The sequence below is a fragment of the Salminus brasiliensis genome, chromosome 10 (genome assembly GCF_030463535.1).
Source record: "Salminus brasiliensis chromosome 10, fSalBra1.hap2, whole genome shotgun sequence".
NCBI classification, from domain to species: Eukaryota; Metazoa; Chordata; class Actinopteri; order Characiformes; family Bryconidae; genus Salminus; species Salminus brasiliensis.
Window position 1 is genome coordinate 15,880,554 of NC_132887.1, and position 17,156 is coordinate 15,897,709.

Below are 17,156 nucleotides of genomic sequence, written 5' to 3' on the forward strand. Positions count from 1 at the left end.
CTGAATGCCTTTTCTTTGTTCCCCACCTTAAAACACTTGTGTGAGGAGAGATATGAATGTACCGGAACAAGAAATAATTGAATGTTTTTTATTCAGTGTTACGTGAAGCACACAGACGCACAGACAGCTGGACTTTCACTGACACATTTGATCCATAGGTCACTATGACCTCTGAGTCGACCTTTAAATACCAAAGCATCAATAGCCTGCTTTGACAAATTGTCAGAGCTGAAGGACAGGTTCTTGAGTGGAGGCGGATGTCTGCTGAAAGTACTGTCAAAACATGACATGGAAAGCATGAGAGGTGTCATGCGTTGATAAACAGGTCAGTATTAATAGCTTTAATAAATATTACAGTGATGCACAATGTAATGTGATGTAAAATGTGGATCATGCTTTTATGAAATGCATTGGTTGTTTATTAATATTCCTGTCGATTAATTGCATGTGTGGGGAATGCAGCCTCAGGGGGCCACGCTGAAGCGTTTCTCATTTATTTAAAATGTTTCAGCATGAAATCTGAATCTGCTGATGTTGCGGTGCGCAGTTGGACAGAATCCATCTTCCATTTTTTATGGCAGCTTTCCACCCAGTGGCCACATTCTGAACTGCAGTCAATAAACTGCACTGAAGGTATTAAATACAACATTCCTCCAATTTCCCAACAGCATAGATGAGCAAAATAATGTGTGCTGAATATCAGTGGTGGGACTTTCCTATTTTTTCCTAGTTTCTGCAGTATGACTAGTCAGTGCCTGTGCTGACTGACTACACTATACAGTTGTATGGAAAGGTTTGGGCACCCTTGGCAAAATGACATATCCATCCACCCATCAATTCATCTTCTTGGGACATCCTAAAGCTGGCACCCCAACCAGCACATCCTAAAGCTGGCACATCAACCAGCACATCCTAAAGCTGGCACCCCAACCAGCACATCCTAAAGCTGGAACACCAACCAGCACATCCTAAAGCTGGCACACTAACCAGCACATCCTAAAGCTGGCACATCAACCAGCACATCCTAAAGCTGGCACACCAACCAGCACATCCTAAAGCTGGAACACCAACCAGCACATCCTAAAGCTGGCACACTAACCAGCACATCCTAAAGCTGGCACATCAACCAGCACATCCTAAAGCTGGCACATCAACCAGCACATCCTAAAGCTGGAACACCAACCAGCACATCCTAAAGCTGGAACACCAACCAGCACATCCTAAAGCTGGCACACCAACCAGCACATCCTAAAGCTGGAACACCAACCAGCACATCCTAAAGCTGGAACACCAACCAGCACATCCTAAAGCTGGAACACCAACCAGCACATCCTAAAGCTGGAACACCAACCAGCACATCCTAAAGCTGGAACACCAACCAGCACATGCTAAAGCTGGAACACCAACCAGCACATCCTAAAGCTGGAACACCAACCAGCACATTCTAAAGCTGGAACACTAACCAGCACATCCTAAAGCTGGCACACCAACCAGCACATCCTAAAGCTGGCACACCAACCAGCACATTCTAAAGCTGGAACACCAACCAGCACATCCTAAAGCTGGAACACCAACCAGCACATGCTAAAGCTGGCACACCAACCAGCACATGCTAAAGCTGGAACACCAACCAGCACATCCTAAAGCTGGCACATCAACCAGCACATGCTAAAGCTGGAACACCAACCAGCACATCCTAAAGCTGGCACACCAACCAGCACATCCTAAAGCTGGAACACCAACCAGCACATCCTAAAGCTGGCACACCAACCAGCACATCCTAAAGCTGGAACACCAACCAGCACATCCTAAAGCTGGCACACCAACCAGCACATCCTAAAGCTGGAACACCAACCAGCACATCCTAAAGCTGGCACATCAACCAGCACATGCTAAAGCTGGAACACCAACCAGCACATCCTAAAGCTGGCACACCAACCAGCACATGCTAAAGCTGGAACACCAACCAGCACATCCTAAAGCTGGAACACCAACCAGCACATCCTAAAGCTGGAACACCAACCAGCACATCCTAAAGCTGGAACACCAACCAGTACATCCTAAAGCTGGCACACCAACCAGCACATGCTAAAGCTGGAACACCAACCAGCACATCCTAAAGCTGGCACACCAACCAGCACATCCTAAAGCTGGAACACCAACCAGCACATCCTAAAGCTGGAACACCAACCAGCACATCCTAAAGCTGGAACACCAACCAGTACATCCTAAAGCTGGAACACCATCCAGCACATCCTAAAGCTGGCACCCCAACCAGCACATCCTAAAGCTGGAACACCAACCAGCACATTCTAAAGCTGGCACATCAACCAGCACATCCTAAAGCTGGCACATCAACCAGCACATCCTAAAGCTGGAACACCATCCAGCACATCCTAAAGCTGGCACACAACCAGCACATCCTAAAGCTGGAACACCAACCAGCACATCCTAAAGCTGGCACATCAACCAGCACATGCTAAAGCTGGAACACCAACCAGCACATCCTAAAGCTGGAACACCAACCAGCACATCCTAAAGCTGGCACACCAACCAGCACATCCTAAAGCTGGAACACCAACCAGCACATCCTAAAGCTGGAACACCAACCAGCACATCCTAAAGCTGGAACACCAACCAGCACATCCTAAAGCTGGAACACCAACCAGCACATCCTAAAGCTGGAACACCAACCAGCACATCCTAAAGCTGGAACACCAACCAGCACATCCTAAAGCTGGCACATCAACCAGCACCACCACACTGTTTGAGCCTTGAAGATGGATTCTCTGGATCTTGGAGTTTTCACTGATGTTTTTATAATACAGAGGTCATTCTGGGTTCTATGGTCCATTCTCAGCAGAGCTTGACTCTCTACATGTGTTCATAAGCAGAATCATGCAGATTCATTCAGTACACGCAAAAACCGCATGTGTCAGCAAGGCAGGGAACCTTGTGTGATCTACAGGAGAGTGTCTTTCAGATGAGTGCGCTTTAAAATGTAGACTAAGGTCAGTTTAAAGAAAACTAACAGCAGTGTTAGTGGACTGTTCTCATGTGTGCCGCGTTCATTACCTTTAACTGGCCAGGGTGACTGTCCAGAGTCCAGATCAGATTCATATATTGTAATTAATTTACAGCTGAGATGTAGTCACGCGATGGGTTTCCTCTACAGCTGTTGTAATGTCAGTCTGGGCGCTTTCTGGGGCGTTTACGCGCGGCGCGCCTTTTTACGCACTCGGTGCGTTTTTACGCGTCTGGGGCTTTTTTTACGCACGCGGCACTACAGTACACTCTACGATAGGGGTCGTCTCTTCTTTCTGTGCTGTGACGTGTTGATAAATGTACCCACACACGCTTCATCACCAACACGCAGCGCCCCTAATGTGGAGAGTCCTGTTTTACCTAAGCTTCCCTAAAATGCACAGATGCCTCAGTTTAACGGTGAGGAGTTCAACTGAGTCGATTTATGAAACATTATAATGGATAATATTTATATTTAAAAATGAAAAACTGCAAAAGTGGAGAAACAAAGTCTGGTTATGAGGAACGGGGAAATTACGCACGGAGCGGCGGAGCAGCTCGTGAACCAAAGGTTCAATAAATATGACTTATCATTCATTTTTTGCGCGGTGTTCGTCTTAAGGATGTGTGAGGAAGGAAGGTGGTGTATCAGCTGCTTTAGGGAAAGCTTTAGGGAAAGCAGCTGCACTGGCTCTGCCCAGTCCTTGAGTAACGGTTCTGGTCAGTTTTCTGTTGTATCTCAGCTTCAACATGGACTAACTTTTCTCTCATGCAGGGCTCTGCGCTCTCTGTCGGTCTCATCATTTTAGGAGCAAACGCAGTGTTCACAGCAGAACCCCCGGATTCAAACGACCACCAGACATTCAGAGCCATCAACTGTTTAAACAGTCAGTCTAACAGGGCACACCTGGGCAACAAGAAACACCTTTCAGTCACATGTTCAGATATTGTTCTTACTTTAAAATGGGTTTAAATGATAAACCTGCAGACACTTAAACAAAGGCCTGAATTCTGTCACTAAAAATATTTACTTGCTGGACAGGCTTTGTCCAATAGTACAAGCTCTACAACAGTCTTAAGACATGTCATTTCATTCATTTCATTACATTTCTAAATTCCTAACTACAGTGATATTTTTGGCATGTCCTTACTTTCAGTACTTTATAAAAGTGCTGTTATTTACTGAGATTACCCACAGTCAATTAACAGTTAATTACAGTACAAAAATATCTATATTATATTTAATAAGCCTCATCTGTCAAGTTGAACAAATTTGTTTGGGGCAATCCAGAGCAAATAAGCTCAAAGATCTGTAAAATGAGCACAAATGTTCACCTAACTCAAAGTAACTCGAGTAATATAAGAGATACATCCAGTGTTAAGTACAACAGACTTCACTTATTTGGCCAAAAACAGCTTTTGGGATTACAATATTTTACTTTATATATCATTTTTATATTTATATGTATAATTGTGTGACATCTAAAGTGAGCAGCTGTTTTTTAATACACTTTAAACACAAGTATTTCAGAGGTTTATTAAATGCACTTAAACTAATTCTTAGGTAAAAGTATTACTTCATATTAATGTATTTATTAAAACAAATTACTATTTGTAAGTGTGATCAAGTTTCCTGGCAAGCATAGTATTCATGTATTTTTAACATATATAAAAATAAGTTCATAAATTTCCTGGTATATTTACAACATGTTTTAAATACAATCAGGTGCAGTTTTTTATACTAGGGTAACAGTGCAGATGCATCACTGTATATCTGCAAGTCTATACTCTTGATTTAACAAACACTACTAAAAGGGTCTCTGAGTGATGCCATAAAAGAAGCACTTTAAGGTTTAAGGAAACGTATCTTGATGGAAAGGTTCTTCACACTCACACATATGTATTACAAAAATGGTTCTTCCATGGCATCAGTATAAGAACCTTTTCTAGCACCTGGAGAGCTACTTTCCTTCACGCTCTCTAACCCACCCGCCTGATTCCTCGTATATCCACTCAGAAGCTGCTGCCTGGTTGAGTGAGGTGTGTTAGATGTGGGTTGAGGTTCTTCAGGAAGGTAGATCGGGTAGATCTCCAGGAGAGGAGTGAGTAATGCACAAATAAATTCAACATCAATGTTTTAAAACGTGACTCCACATGTTTGTGGAACATTGATACCATGCAGGAAGACGTTTTGGGACTATAGATACTTTATTTTTCAAATGACAGCTCTTTTTGATCATGGTTTTGGTTCAAGTATTTACAAGTCTTAAAATGATAAACAAACAAACAAGAAAAACAGTCTTTGGACTTGATATGTCACATATGCTTTTTCGTGGTGTTTCACAGTACCATGCAAAATGAGAAATCCTTAAAAGTGCTCACTCTTGATCTAACGCTAAACAGAACGAATCAGTTCGCCCACACTCGCAAATCAGTTCATTCGTTCATTCAGTCCTGCTCTGCTGGGTTCTCCAGCCCACAGCCTTGGATGAAGCTTCGGCTAGGTGGGCTTTCCTCATTGCTCTTTGCTACTAGAAGCAGTTTTAAGATCAAGTTTCCAAACTTTTCAACACGAGAATGGTATTTACACCGAGCCCAGATCAGAGCCTGGAGAGCAAAGTCATAACAATAATAATAAAAAATGAATTGCTTCAAATCTACTAAACACTCTTAAAGTTAAAGGTGCTATAAAGGGTTCTCTAAGAAATGCCATGGAAGTACCACTTTCGTTTTTATAGAGAACCATCTTTTCAAAGAAATGTATATGAAGAACCTTTGAAAAGTTTAAAGAATGTTAAGGTTATTTGCCAAATGAAAGGTTCCTCTATGGTTCTTTTATGGCATCCCTCAGTGCAGCACCTTTATTTTAAGGAGAGTAGCTCACCTTAAGAACTGCCGAATCATGGATCTCAAATGAAGTCTGTCTGGTGTTTTGAGAAGCAAAGACAGTTTGATTGGAGGGTGGCCTTCTCTAGTATGTACATTTTAGTCTCAGCATATTGTAAATTGTCCCTTCATCAGAGCCATCAGTGATCAGAATGGTTAGACATTTAATAATGGTGTTTAAAGACGCACACTGACTCTATTAAGAGCTTTATGAAAACAGCTGCTTAGGTCTACACTGTGGGGCCACAACAATTGTGGATAATGAGTGTTTACAGGTGGGCACTCTGTGACCATTCTGAAAGGTAGTAAAAGGCATAAATATACATAACTAGTCTCTCTCCCTTTGTGTCCATTAACCAACACTACAAAATAGAAAGCTCAAAGACGTCACAAGATTCTCCTGCCAGCTGCGGACAATGGCATTATGATTCTTCTCTTAATGTAAACGCTGACCGTGTTCAAATATGTGACTGAATGAGAGTAGCCTGGACAGAGAAAAGTCCATTTTAGGAACCGCAGCTTTAGAGGTGAAGGTTTTGAGGTGTGGCTCATAGCGTTTTCCTATCTGGCTACTTAATATCAGTGGTATGAGCACAGAAGCAGGATTACAGGTGCTGAAGAGTGTTTTTTGGACATGGCCACGGTCTACTGGTCTGAAAGCAGCACCTTCAACTAAAACAGTGTGCAGACATTGTTCCTCTGGGCCTTAAAGCACCGCAAGCTTCTGCGACCCTTCCAAACTCCTCCTTCTTCTCCTCCTTTTCCTTTTCCTTCTTCTTCTTCTTCTTCTTCTTCTTCTTCTCACCCTCCTCGTTACCTCCTTACGACCCGCCTCCACAAACTCAGGTGACCAGCTGAGGCTCCCAGGACTGGCTGGCCATCTGGGGGCGGCATTGTGCAATAACCGGCGGACCCGCTGGGGGCTGGCTGTCCAGACACAAACCACTGATCATGTGTTGCAGAGCTGGACCTCTGGGCCTCCATTTCTGTTGGCCAGAAGGAACAGAAGACAGAAAAAGAACAAATTACTCACATAATTAAGACCAGATGCAACCTGATGACAGTGATACATACAAGAGGTTACTAGCTCTTATCCTGCACATCATCACCATCATATCAAAACCTTGTCACTGCTTTTATATGAACTTCAGAAGTCTATAAATGGGTTTCCTGTTAACATACATTACTGGGTGCATGCAGCCAGTGGGAAAAAAGGGAGATACGACCCCAAAGCATGATGTTGCCACCCCCATGCTTCACAGTTGGTATGGTGTTCTTTGGATGCAACTCAGCATTCACTCTCCTCCAAACACAACGAGTTGTGTTTGTACCAAATGCATCCAAATGCTCTCTAGCAAACTTCAGACGCGTCCAGATATGTACTGGCTTAAGCAGGGGAACACGTCTGGCACTGCAAGATCTGAGTCCTTGGCGGCGTAGTGTGTTACTGACGGTAGCCTTTGTAACGTTGGTCCCAGCTTTCTGCAGGTCATTCACTAGGTCCCCCCGTGTGGTTCTGGGATTTTTGCTGACCGTTCTTGTGATCATTTTGACCCCACGGACTGAGATCTTGCGTGGAGCACCTGATCGAGGGAGATTAGCAGTGGTCTTGTAGGTCTCCCATTTTCTGATTATTGCTCCCACAGTAGATTTTTTTTCACACCAAGCTGCTTGCCTATTGCAGATTCAGTCTTCCCAGCCTGGTGCAGGTCTACAATTTTGTTTCTGGTGTCCTTCGACAGCTCTTTGGTCTTCACCATAGTGGAGTTTGGAGTGTGACTGTTTGAGGTTGTGGGCAGGTGTCTTTTATACTGTTAACGAGTTCAAACAGGTGCCATTAATACAGGTAATGAGTGGAGGACAGAGAAGCCTCTTAAAGAAGTTACAAGTCTGTGACAGCCAGAAATCTTGCTTGTTTGTAGGTGACCAAATACTTATTTTCCACCATTATTTGCAATGTGATCAGACAATGTGATTTTCAGAATTTTCAGAATCTCATAGTTGAGGTCTACCTATGATGTCAATTACAGGCCTCTCTCATTTTTTTAAGTGGGAGAACTTGCACAATTGGTGACTGACCAAATACTTTTTTTTCCCCACTGTATACCCATCTAGCCACCACTTTATACCCCTCTAGCCCACACTTTATACCCCTCTAGCCCACATTTTATACCCCTCCAGACACCACTTTAAATCCCTCTAGCCCACACTTTATACGCCTCTAGCCCACACCTGGAAGTAGGTGTGGTGCCAATAGATTCATGTTTATCTGCTCCAGAGAGTCATATTTTATTGACAATACATCTCTACAGGGACTAGACAAGCTGTGTGTGCATTTGCACATCTGTGTTAACAATGGGTGCAAAGTAGCTATATGTATTCATTAGCAGGGGTGTCCACAAATAGTGTAGATTACTTTAACAGAACTGGGTTTGGTTTATTTTAAAAGAACTATACATGAAAACACCCTAAATGTGCAGTGGGCAAGGCACTGGCTAAGACAGGGTTAACAAGCCCTGGCTGAGCTGGAGTGGGTGTGTTCCAGTAAGAATACTCCAGGACCAGGGTTAGGAACCACTGACGTAAGACATTTATAATACACATGTAAAGCCAGGCGTATGGCAAACACTGCTGGAAAAAACGCTTACTGCAAACCATAAAATGATATGATACATTCACAGGGAGCTCGGCTGTATTACAGGCACTTACATCAGATCAATATGCACAGCAGTAAAACCCAGTCCGGACTGGATGCTGGATGATGTAACTGGCTAAAAGCTTTGGCAGCGTTAAAGAGTGAAAGGCTGGGAGTGTGTTTAGCAAGTTTAATCAAAGAAAGCTTTCTAAATGCTGCAGCTTTTCCTTTGCATACAAGAGTTTGAGGGTCTGAGTGTTTGTCTCTCTTGGTGGCTGTGTGGAGCAGCAGGTTTTGTTTAAGGATGAGCAATGAACTTTCTACAGAGTGACTCACGGAGTCACAGAGTGTTCTAATCAGATGGCTGATTGGGCTGGGCGTTGCGGAAAATCGTGGGCGGGCGAGCCAGCGAACATAAACTCTCCTCAGTACTGACAGTGACCTACAATGCCTCTCCAAGGCGTTCCTCAATTACTCGATTTATGCTGGCAGCTGCTCGGCCCTGTTTGTTGACTATAAATTTCATTCATTTGGGCAAAACATGCATTTCTTTTTCTTTTTTTCTTCCCACTGCTTAAAAGTGAATAATGGGTTATGCACCATTTATTTCTAATGACTGAGATGCTGTTTCCAAAGGACAGTCATTCAGTGGAAAGGTTGGGGGTTCTGTGAATAAATCTGCTCTCTAAGAAACGCTCCCCTGGTGCCCATTACAAAGAGGAGTACGCAAATAGCTGAGCGGTCTTCTAATGGAGCGGGGTCTGTTTGTGCAGGGCGCTCGGACTTCGGGGATAACTCTAAATGACTGCAGCGTACGTCATTATGCAAGACGCAAGCTCAAACTGATGATAGCTTAATAAAGATCAGATGGGAAAAGGTGCAGCAAGGTCTAACATTAGTAAATGGAGCCAGATGCATGACAGTTAGAGATGTGTGTGAGTGTGTGTGCTAGCAATAGGTAGGTAGAGAGGAGAGAAAATAGTCAGTAATTAAACAAATTCATATTTGTATGTGGTTTTAAGCATATTGTATGTTTTTGCCTTCATGCAAAAACCTTGTAACCCAGTTTTCCACATTTTGACTTTTTTTTTTTACAGTTTCATGATGACTGGACCAATAGAAATACTCTAAAATGACTTTAAAAAGATTTTATTATTGAGTTCATAAGGTTCTTTCTTCTTCAGTAAAGTTGCTATTTTGGATGATTTACAGTACTGTTTAAAAGGCTTTCCCCAAGATTGTTTAAAGCCATTAATCTTGGCAGGAAGTGGGTTTCTGCCAGTAAAAACACTTCAAAACATTGAACTAATACAAATGCATAATTACAGTAGCCAGCAGTCAGATCAGCATCAGACAGCTTATACAAACAATGTATCTGCTTGTATTCTCCTTTAAGTAGGTGGTATATCACCTTGGAGAAATATGGAAGAGGTCTGAAGAAATCAAGAACAAGAACTGTATGACACCCCATCGCTATCGTGCAATAAAAATCTCAATCTTTGACTTTTTTTTAGCTTTTTTTCTCATAATTTGAATCTGACAGTTGTTCAAATGATGAATGGACTAACAGAAAAGTTATTGATATGTTGATTGGAAGAAAACAGTTAGATACACATGTTTGATTTTCTCCAAACTTCAGTCATTTTACAGAGTTACTCTAATAAAGGAATGATTATAGAAAATACATATTTGAAAGGAACTAGAAATACTGACTTTAGACTCTAGAAGAAGAGTCATATAACACATGTGCAACATGTATTAACAATGGTTAATGTAATACTCTTAGTTTATTTGTATTTATTCTAATGTAAGTGAATTAATATAGAATAAATGATTACAGTTCAAATAATTTATTATTTAATGTATACTAATAATCAGTCTACTTGTAATTTTCTATAAAGCCTAAAACATTTGCTAATTCTGCATATGCCACACCTACAGTCATATTCAAAATGTTGGCCACCCCTGTTCATATGACATTTTTATAGATTTTCTAAGTGAAAACAGCAACAAATCCTCAGTAGAACCACAGTAGTTCTCAAACCAGTCCTGAAGGACCTCTAGACAGTCTAGATTTGTGCTCCAATGTAACTCATAATACAAAGAGAGCTGTACAGCTGTACCGCTCTACAGAAAACAAACTTAAATATGACTGTGTTTCAGAAAGTAACATACTGGGGACAAAAATAATATATATATAGAGAAATATACCATGCCACACTTTAGCTTTTTCAATATGTTACACAGAGCACAGAAACAGTATTAGTAACTGTGCACTAGAAGAGAGTTTTCTGTACAGGATCATTTTCCCAGGGGTGGCCAAACGTATGCACATGAATATAGAAGTTAAAACACCACAAACATTTACAGCATTCTGTTTGTGTGTTTGCTAAGAACAGACCACATGTGATGAGAAAACACCATGTCATCAACAAACTATACAAATGCTTGGGAATCTAAGAGGAAGCTCAACGTTATCCTATTAAAACTACCCTCGGACACCACAAAGCCAAGTTCCCATAGCAAGACGACTCATCTGAGTCCGTTCCATGAAAACACTTAAGAGCTAATTTTCTTCCCCTCACCACAGAGCTCTGTGAAATGAGGCACTATGTGTAAACACACATGTGCACAATATGCAACCACGTTCGCTAAAATCATTGCTAGTACAGATACACACACACATCCAACACACTCACTCACACATGGTCTGTGTTTAGGCCCAATCTCAAAGTCGTAAATCAGGCCTGGGTCAGTGCCAGGTCTAGCTGTGCTAGATAGAGAGCATGCTCTCTTATGACGGATGGGGAAAAGATACAGGGGAATTGCTCTGCCTGATGTTTTGGTACTCGAGACGCCAAGTTCCACAGTAACGTGCCAATCATACCTCAGCATGTTAAGACTTACATTAGCTACAAAAAAAACAGGTTAAAAACAAAGTGACGGTTCTTTAAACTTTAGGCCGAGCCTTCAGGGAGAGGCGTGGGCAGTCAGTGTGAGAATAGCACCAGGTGGTTATAATGTAAATTACAAAACATTATATTTTCACAATTTTATTTAGCCTGCTTGGCAACACAGACTTCCTTTGTGCGTATATTATCAGTTTCGTCTTGTTACACGCATCTGAGATTCATTTTACATCCAGATTGGTTGTGATAGCAACGTAAACTGCATTGATATGTTTGTTTGCAGTTTGTTCTGATTTGCAAGTTCAGGCAGGGGGTTCTTAATAATAACCTGATGGGTCCCAAAGCAAAACAGAGATGTTGTTCATAAATGTCTATTTTTTGAATAAAATAGATGTAGAGTGTGGCTCACAGTATCCTCCAAATTATGAATTCTTGGGTACTGACATTTAGGGGTTGTTTAGTCACTCCCCAGAATGGGTTATTATTTTAATGTCTAAGACTGTACTTATAATTGAGTATGTAATTTGCATTACCCATAGGCTTATTATGAGTTGAAAAACTACTAAAATTGATTCTGCATCTACTATTAATGATTCAGTAACTACTGGAAATGATTCTGTATCTACTACAAATGAATCAGTAACTACTATAAGTGAATCTGTCATTCTTATAAATGATTCAGTAACATCTATGAATTATTTAGAATTTATTATAAATTACTCTGTATCTACTATAAGTGTTATAACTGTTCTATTTTATTCCGTTTTGTTGACTGCAGTACATGATCACCGTTACCATATTTGCTAATCTCCAATTCTCACCTGTCTGGACTCTTTAGGGCTGCACGGCTCTAGCCTAACCTTAGACCCTGAGGAGAAGGCTGTGCTGGCCAAGCACAGGTCCTGCTGGCGGATTTGTGGCTCCATCAAAGTCCATTTCTAAAGAAAAGAGGAAGAGACACTGTAGGTGAGCCTGTGATACATCAGACAAATTCACTCATGTTCTCCAGTGTGTTTTAAGCATTATAACATGGTTATAACATGAAATCAGACCAAAAAGACTTTTTATTTACTCCTTTATCATCATCAACAAAGTCCATGATGATCACTAATTACGGTTTAAAGAGCACGGCAACCGCACACTGATCTATAGTAGATAAATAACACACTGACACTTATTACCTGTGACGCAGGTATACTTGACCCACTCTTGCACTCTGCTAAACCCAGACTGTCTGTGCTGTGGCTTTCCAGGCAGAGCCCACCCTGTTTCAGCAGACTGTAAGCAACTTTCTGCTCTGGAATCCTGCCAAAGACAAATACAAATGGAAAACATTAACTCTTAAATGCACACCCATCAACGAATGTAGCCTCATTTTCCCTCCTCTACCCTGTCAACTATTTTCCCAGAATTGTTTTCATCATTACAGCCTGATAGAAAATCAGTTTCTATTAATAATAAGTGGCTGTTAATAATAAGTGGGACACCTGCTTAATCATGGTTCATCTCTACTGTCCATGGAAGGCTTTCTCCTAGAATTTGGAGCATTGCTGTGAGAATGCAGTAGCTAGTAATAGCTAGTTAGTGAGATCAGGATGTTGGATGATCACCACCCCACCTCATCCCAAAAGTATTGGATGAAGCACCATCATTCCAGAGGACACAGTTCCACTGCTCCACGGCTCAATACTGGGGCTTTATACCCCTCTATCCCAATCCTGCTATAAGGCATGGTGCCAGTAGGTTCATGCTGATCTGCTCCAGGGAGCAATACTTCTCTTCTACAGGGACTAGACAAGCTGTATGTGTGTGTGTGTGTGTGTGTGTGTGTGTGTGTGTGTGTGTGTGTGTGTATTTGCACATCTGTATCAGCACTGGGTGCAACTTAAAGTAACCGAATGCATTCATTAGAAGGTGTGTCCACAAACATTTGGACATATAGTGAAGTTGAGATTTAAGGGGGTTAAATAAAAAAAGTGATAAGGGTTAATAGACAGTGCAATAACTCTTGACTGTTGACTGATGTGTTACACATGGAAAGATGTCTGACATTCCTTCCTCACTGAGGCTGGTACAGTCGCTCTAGACATAGAGAGGCTGACTCACCTGAGCTCAGGGTACACATTCTCCAGATACCAGCGGAAAGAGTTACAGTTCAGCTTCCTTCTCAGAGCCAAGCGGTCGGCGATACTGCAGAAGGAAGGGGAGATAAGACGGAGAGGTTAAGGAACAAGGGACAGAATGTGATGATTTCATTTTCAGATAACAGACAAAGCAGTTAGACTTGATGAATTACAGCAACAGCTAGAAGCCTATGTTAGATATTAATACAAAAACAGCAAGGGTACAGAGAAGACTCCTGACCTCCCGAAGGCCTTGCCCTGAGCAGAGGGTCTTGCAGCATAATAATACTGCTTATACTCATCCATCCACACCTCTGCAGCTCGCCGTGTATTCCTACACACACACACACACACACACACACACACACACACACACACACACACACACACACACACACAAAAAGGTATATATGATGTTGAAAATATAAGCAAAGAAATATTATTTTTATTGCGTTCTGAAAGGAAGAGATTGCACTCACTTGATGTAGGTGAGAGCATTGCCTTCTGGGAAATCATATGGATGGCGTTTTCTGAAGACGTGGCCCACACGACTGCAGGGCAGAATCTCCAAACTGCCTCCACACATCCACACACGGAACGACAGCTCTATAGAAGAGAGAGAGAGAGAGAGAGAGAGAGAGAGAGAGAGAGGATAAAGACCCATGAAGTTTAGAAAAGGAGAAACCTGGAATTCAATTATAAAAACGCATAGCTTTAGAGAGAGCGAAGGTACTTCAGGTACAATGCAGGGGTCTGATTTGAGAAGGGAGTGATTGAAAGAAATGTAAAGTTGAGGTTATTTAAACAAAAGGTAATTTTTAGTGTTTTAATTTCAGGGATGTTAAGCATTTAGAATATATAACATTTAAAATTATTATTTTATTATATATTTTTTTATTATTATTAATAACAATAATACTATCAATAATAATAATAGTGTGGATTTAAATATTACAAATTAGTTAAAAGTCAATTTCAGTGATGTTAGATTTATATTATTTACTATAATATATACAGTATATATATAATTTAATTATATACTTTAAATTACAATTTAGTGTATCATTTATATATTATATTACTTTAAATATAATGCACTCTGAATATTGAAATGATCTACTAATACTATTAGAGCTCACTTTATCCCTTCATCTGAAAGCTTTTTTTAGTTACTTAATTTTCTTTCTTTATTACTACGGTATAATTGCAAAGGCAACTTTGGATATAAAAGGGTTTATTAATTTTGTGCTCTGCATGTTTTAGTTTGTTTAAAAGAATCACTGTAAGCAATACATCATGGATGTGCCAAATATAAGTAAAATATGCAAAGTGTTATTGGATTTTTTTAAATAATTGAAGGTGAAATAAACCCTCCAGTTGTAAATAATTAGATCTTTCTGGTTATTATTTGATGGTTTAAGCTTTAAAGTGTTAACTGTTAATAATATAATAATATAATTTCATAATATATATTATATATACAGATCATAGATGTTAACATCTGCAATATGAAAGCACTGCATTAATAATAACATTATTTAGCCAATAACCAATTTAGCCAAAGTGTTTTTACTAACATGCAGAACTGACCTCACCATGCAGTAAAAGAGAAAAACAGTCTTTTACTTTTTAATGGGAAACTGAATTCTTTCACTTTTGGGATGGTTATTGGAATATTTTCAAATCTCTGAAGGGGATCTAAATAATAGATCATTTCTCCACACATAACTAGTTCAGTGTGGATAAAGCTAACACAGCACAATTTCCCAACTCTAATGTCCATAGATTAGTGTGGAGGTGAACAGCAATAAAGCCTTTAGGCTTTAGAGAAGCATCCGGGAGTAATATGACAATATTATTCGCTCAGCATTGCTTTAATATTAAGAGCAGTAATATTTCAGTTTCAGCCAGCAGAGGGCTCCAAGCATGCAAGCACACACACACACACACACACACACACGGATACATGCACACACTTGCCGAGCACACAAACTTGTGCATGCATACGCGCACAGACAGAATCTGATCTCTATTATCTTTATCCCACTCTGGCATCATTCAGCTTCAAAAGACTGCAAATAATAGCAGCAGATTTCCTTGCTTCTGAACTTGCCATAAATTATACATTTTACATTAGACTGATGCTGAGGAGATTAATTGAGACGTCTCGGATTTTGAAGGAGATTGTTTATCAAACCTGACAGAATGGGCACACTACTACCAGCTTCACCTCTCTCCAAAGACATTCAAGTAGATGTACTCCAAAAAAAAAACCCCAACATACTCAAACTAACAAACACAAGCATACACACTGACAGACAGCAAACGTGCAGCCACAACCCCACAGTTTAATGTACCTAATTAACACTCACAAGGAATTCTGTCACTCATTCTGGTGTTAGAGACACCATGACTTCCTCCGTACTAATACGCTTCATTCTATACACACATTCTCAGCGAGAGAAATTTCTATTAAATGCCAAAAGAAGAAATAGGGCTCAGTGAGCCCAGTGCAGAGTGTGGCGTCTAGTGGACTCACCAAAGTTTTCACCACCCCAGATATCCATGTGTGTGTCATACTGGCCCAGATGATTAAACCAACTCTTGTCCATAACAAAGATCCCACCAGCAATCACTGGAGTCCTACAGGAGCACACAACAGCGATTAATCAGAGAGAATGAGAGAGAGCATGTACAGTCTTGTCATCATGCCATGCTAATAATAAAGAAATAATGTAATAACTTGTGGAGTGCAAATTGAAATATGATAAGCTAGAAACAAGAAAAAAAATTGGGACCATACAGAAGCAATTACCCACTATTACTTCTATTACTTTCTTATTACTAAGTAATATATTATAATTACACTCTGTGTCTAATTTTTTTGCTTCTGACACAGATGTGCAAATGCACACTTACAACTTGTCAACTCCCAGTAGAGAGGAACTGCCAATAGAGTAGGCTTTCTGGAGCAGATAAACATGAAACTAATGGCAGCATGCCTAATGCCAGGCATGGACTAGAGAGGTATAAAGCCCCCCAGCATTGAGCTGTGGAGCAGTGGAACTGTGCTCTCTCAAATGATGGTGCTCCATCCAATACAATTGGGATGAGTTAGGGAGTTGGGGATGAAGTGTGCTGGTGATCATCCAACATCCTAAGCTTACCCAATCAAATTTCTTAAAACAATGCTCCAATATCTCTCCAATAACTATTTTTAATACTCTTGATTTCAGAAGAAACAATGAACGAGCAGGTGTCCCAATACTTTTGTCCATAGAGTCTACCTTATCTGCTTTTTGATCACTCTGAACTGATTTTTACAGCTATCAGTTATTTGACAGTAATCAGCTACAGCTCTGCTCATCCTTTTGTACACATCTGACTTCTTTATAGCCTATTAGATCAATCCTATAAAGCTGTTATCATAAATGAAATAATTATACAAATGTAAATCAACACTGTATCTCCAAAAAAGGCAAATTTACAGGAGAAGAACAAATTCTTGTTAACTTTCAATGGAAGTCAATATAAAAAATATCTTTAGAATTTAGAATTTTAGATTACCTAATTACCTAA

At 40.6% G+C, this 17,156-nt stretch overlaps 1 protein-coding gene across 1 annotated transcript in view; it reads right to left on the reverse strand.

Annotated features, from left to right (window-relative positions):
* Positions 1-5,213: 5,213 nt before the first annotated feature.
* The window catches only part of galnt16 (UDP-N-acetyl-alpha-D-galactosamine:polypeptide N-acetylgalactosaminyltransferase 16), a 37,532-nt gene continuing 25,589 nt past the window's right edge, over positions 5,214-17,156 (reverse strand). The window contains exons 9-15 of the mRNA XM_072689465.1: positions 16,117-16,220; positions 14,057-14,183; positions 13,819-13,911; positions 13,561-13,644; positions 12,636-12,759; positions 12,276-12,392; positions 5,214-6,896 (exon numbers count right to left, since the gene is read on the reverse strand). Coding sequence (XP_072545566.1) covers positions 6,753-6,896; positions 12,276-12,392; positions 12,636-12,759; positions 13,561-13,644; positions 13,819-13,911; positions 14,057-14,183; positions 16,117-16,220 — 793 coding nt within the window. The 3' untranslated portion in view covers positions 5,214-6,752. The remainder of the gene's footprint in view (positions 6,897-12,275; positions 12,393-12,635; positions 12,760-13,560; positions 13,645-13,818; positions 13,912-14,056; positions 14,184-16,116; positions 16,221-17,156) is intronic.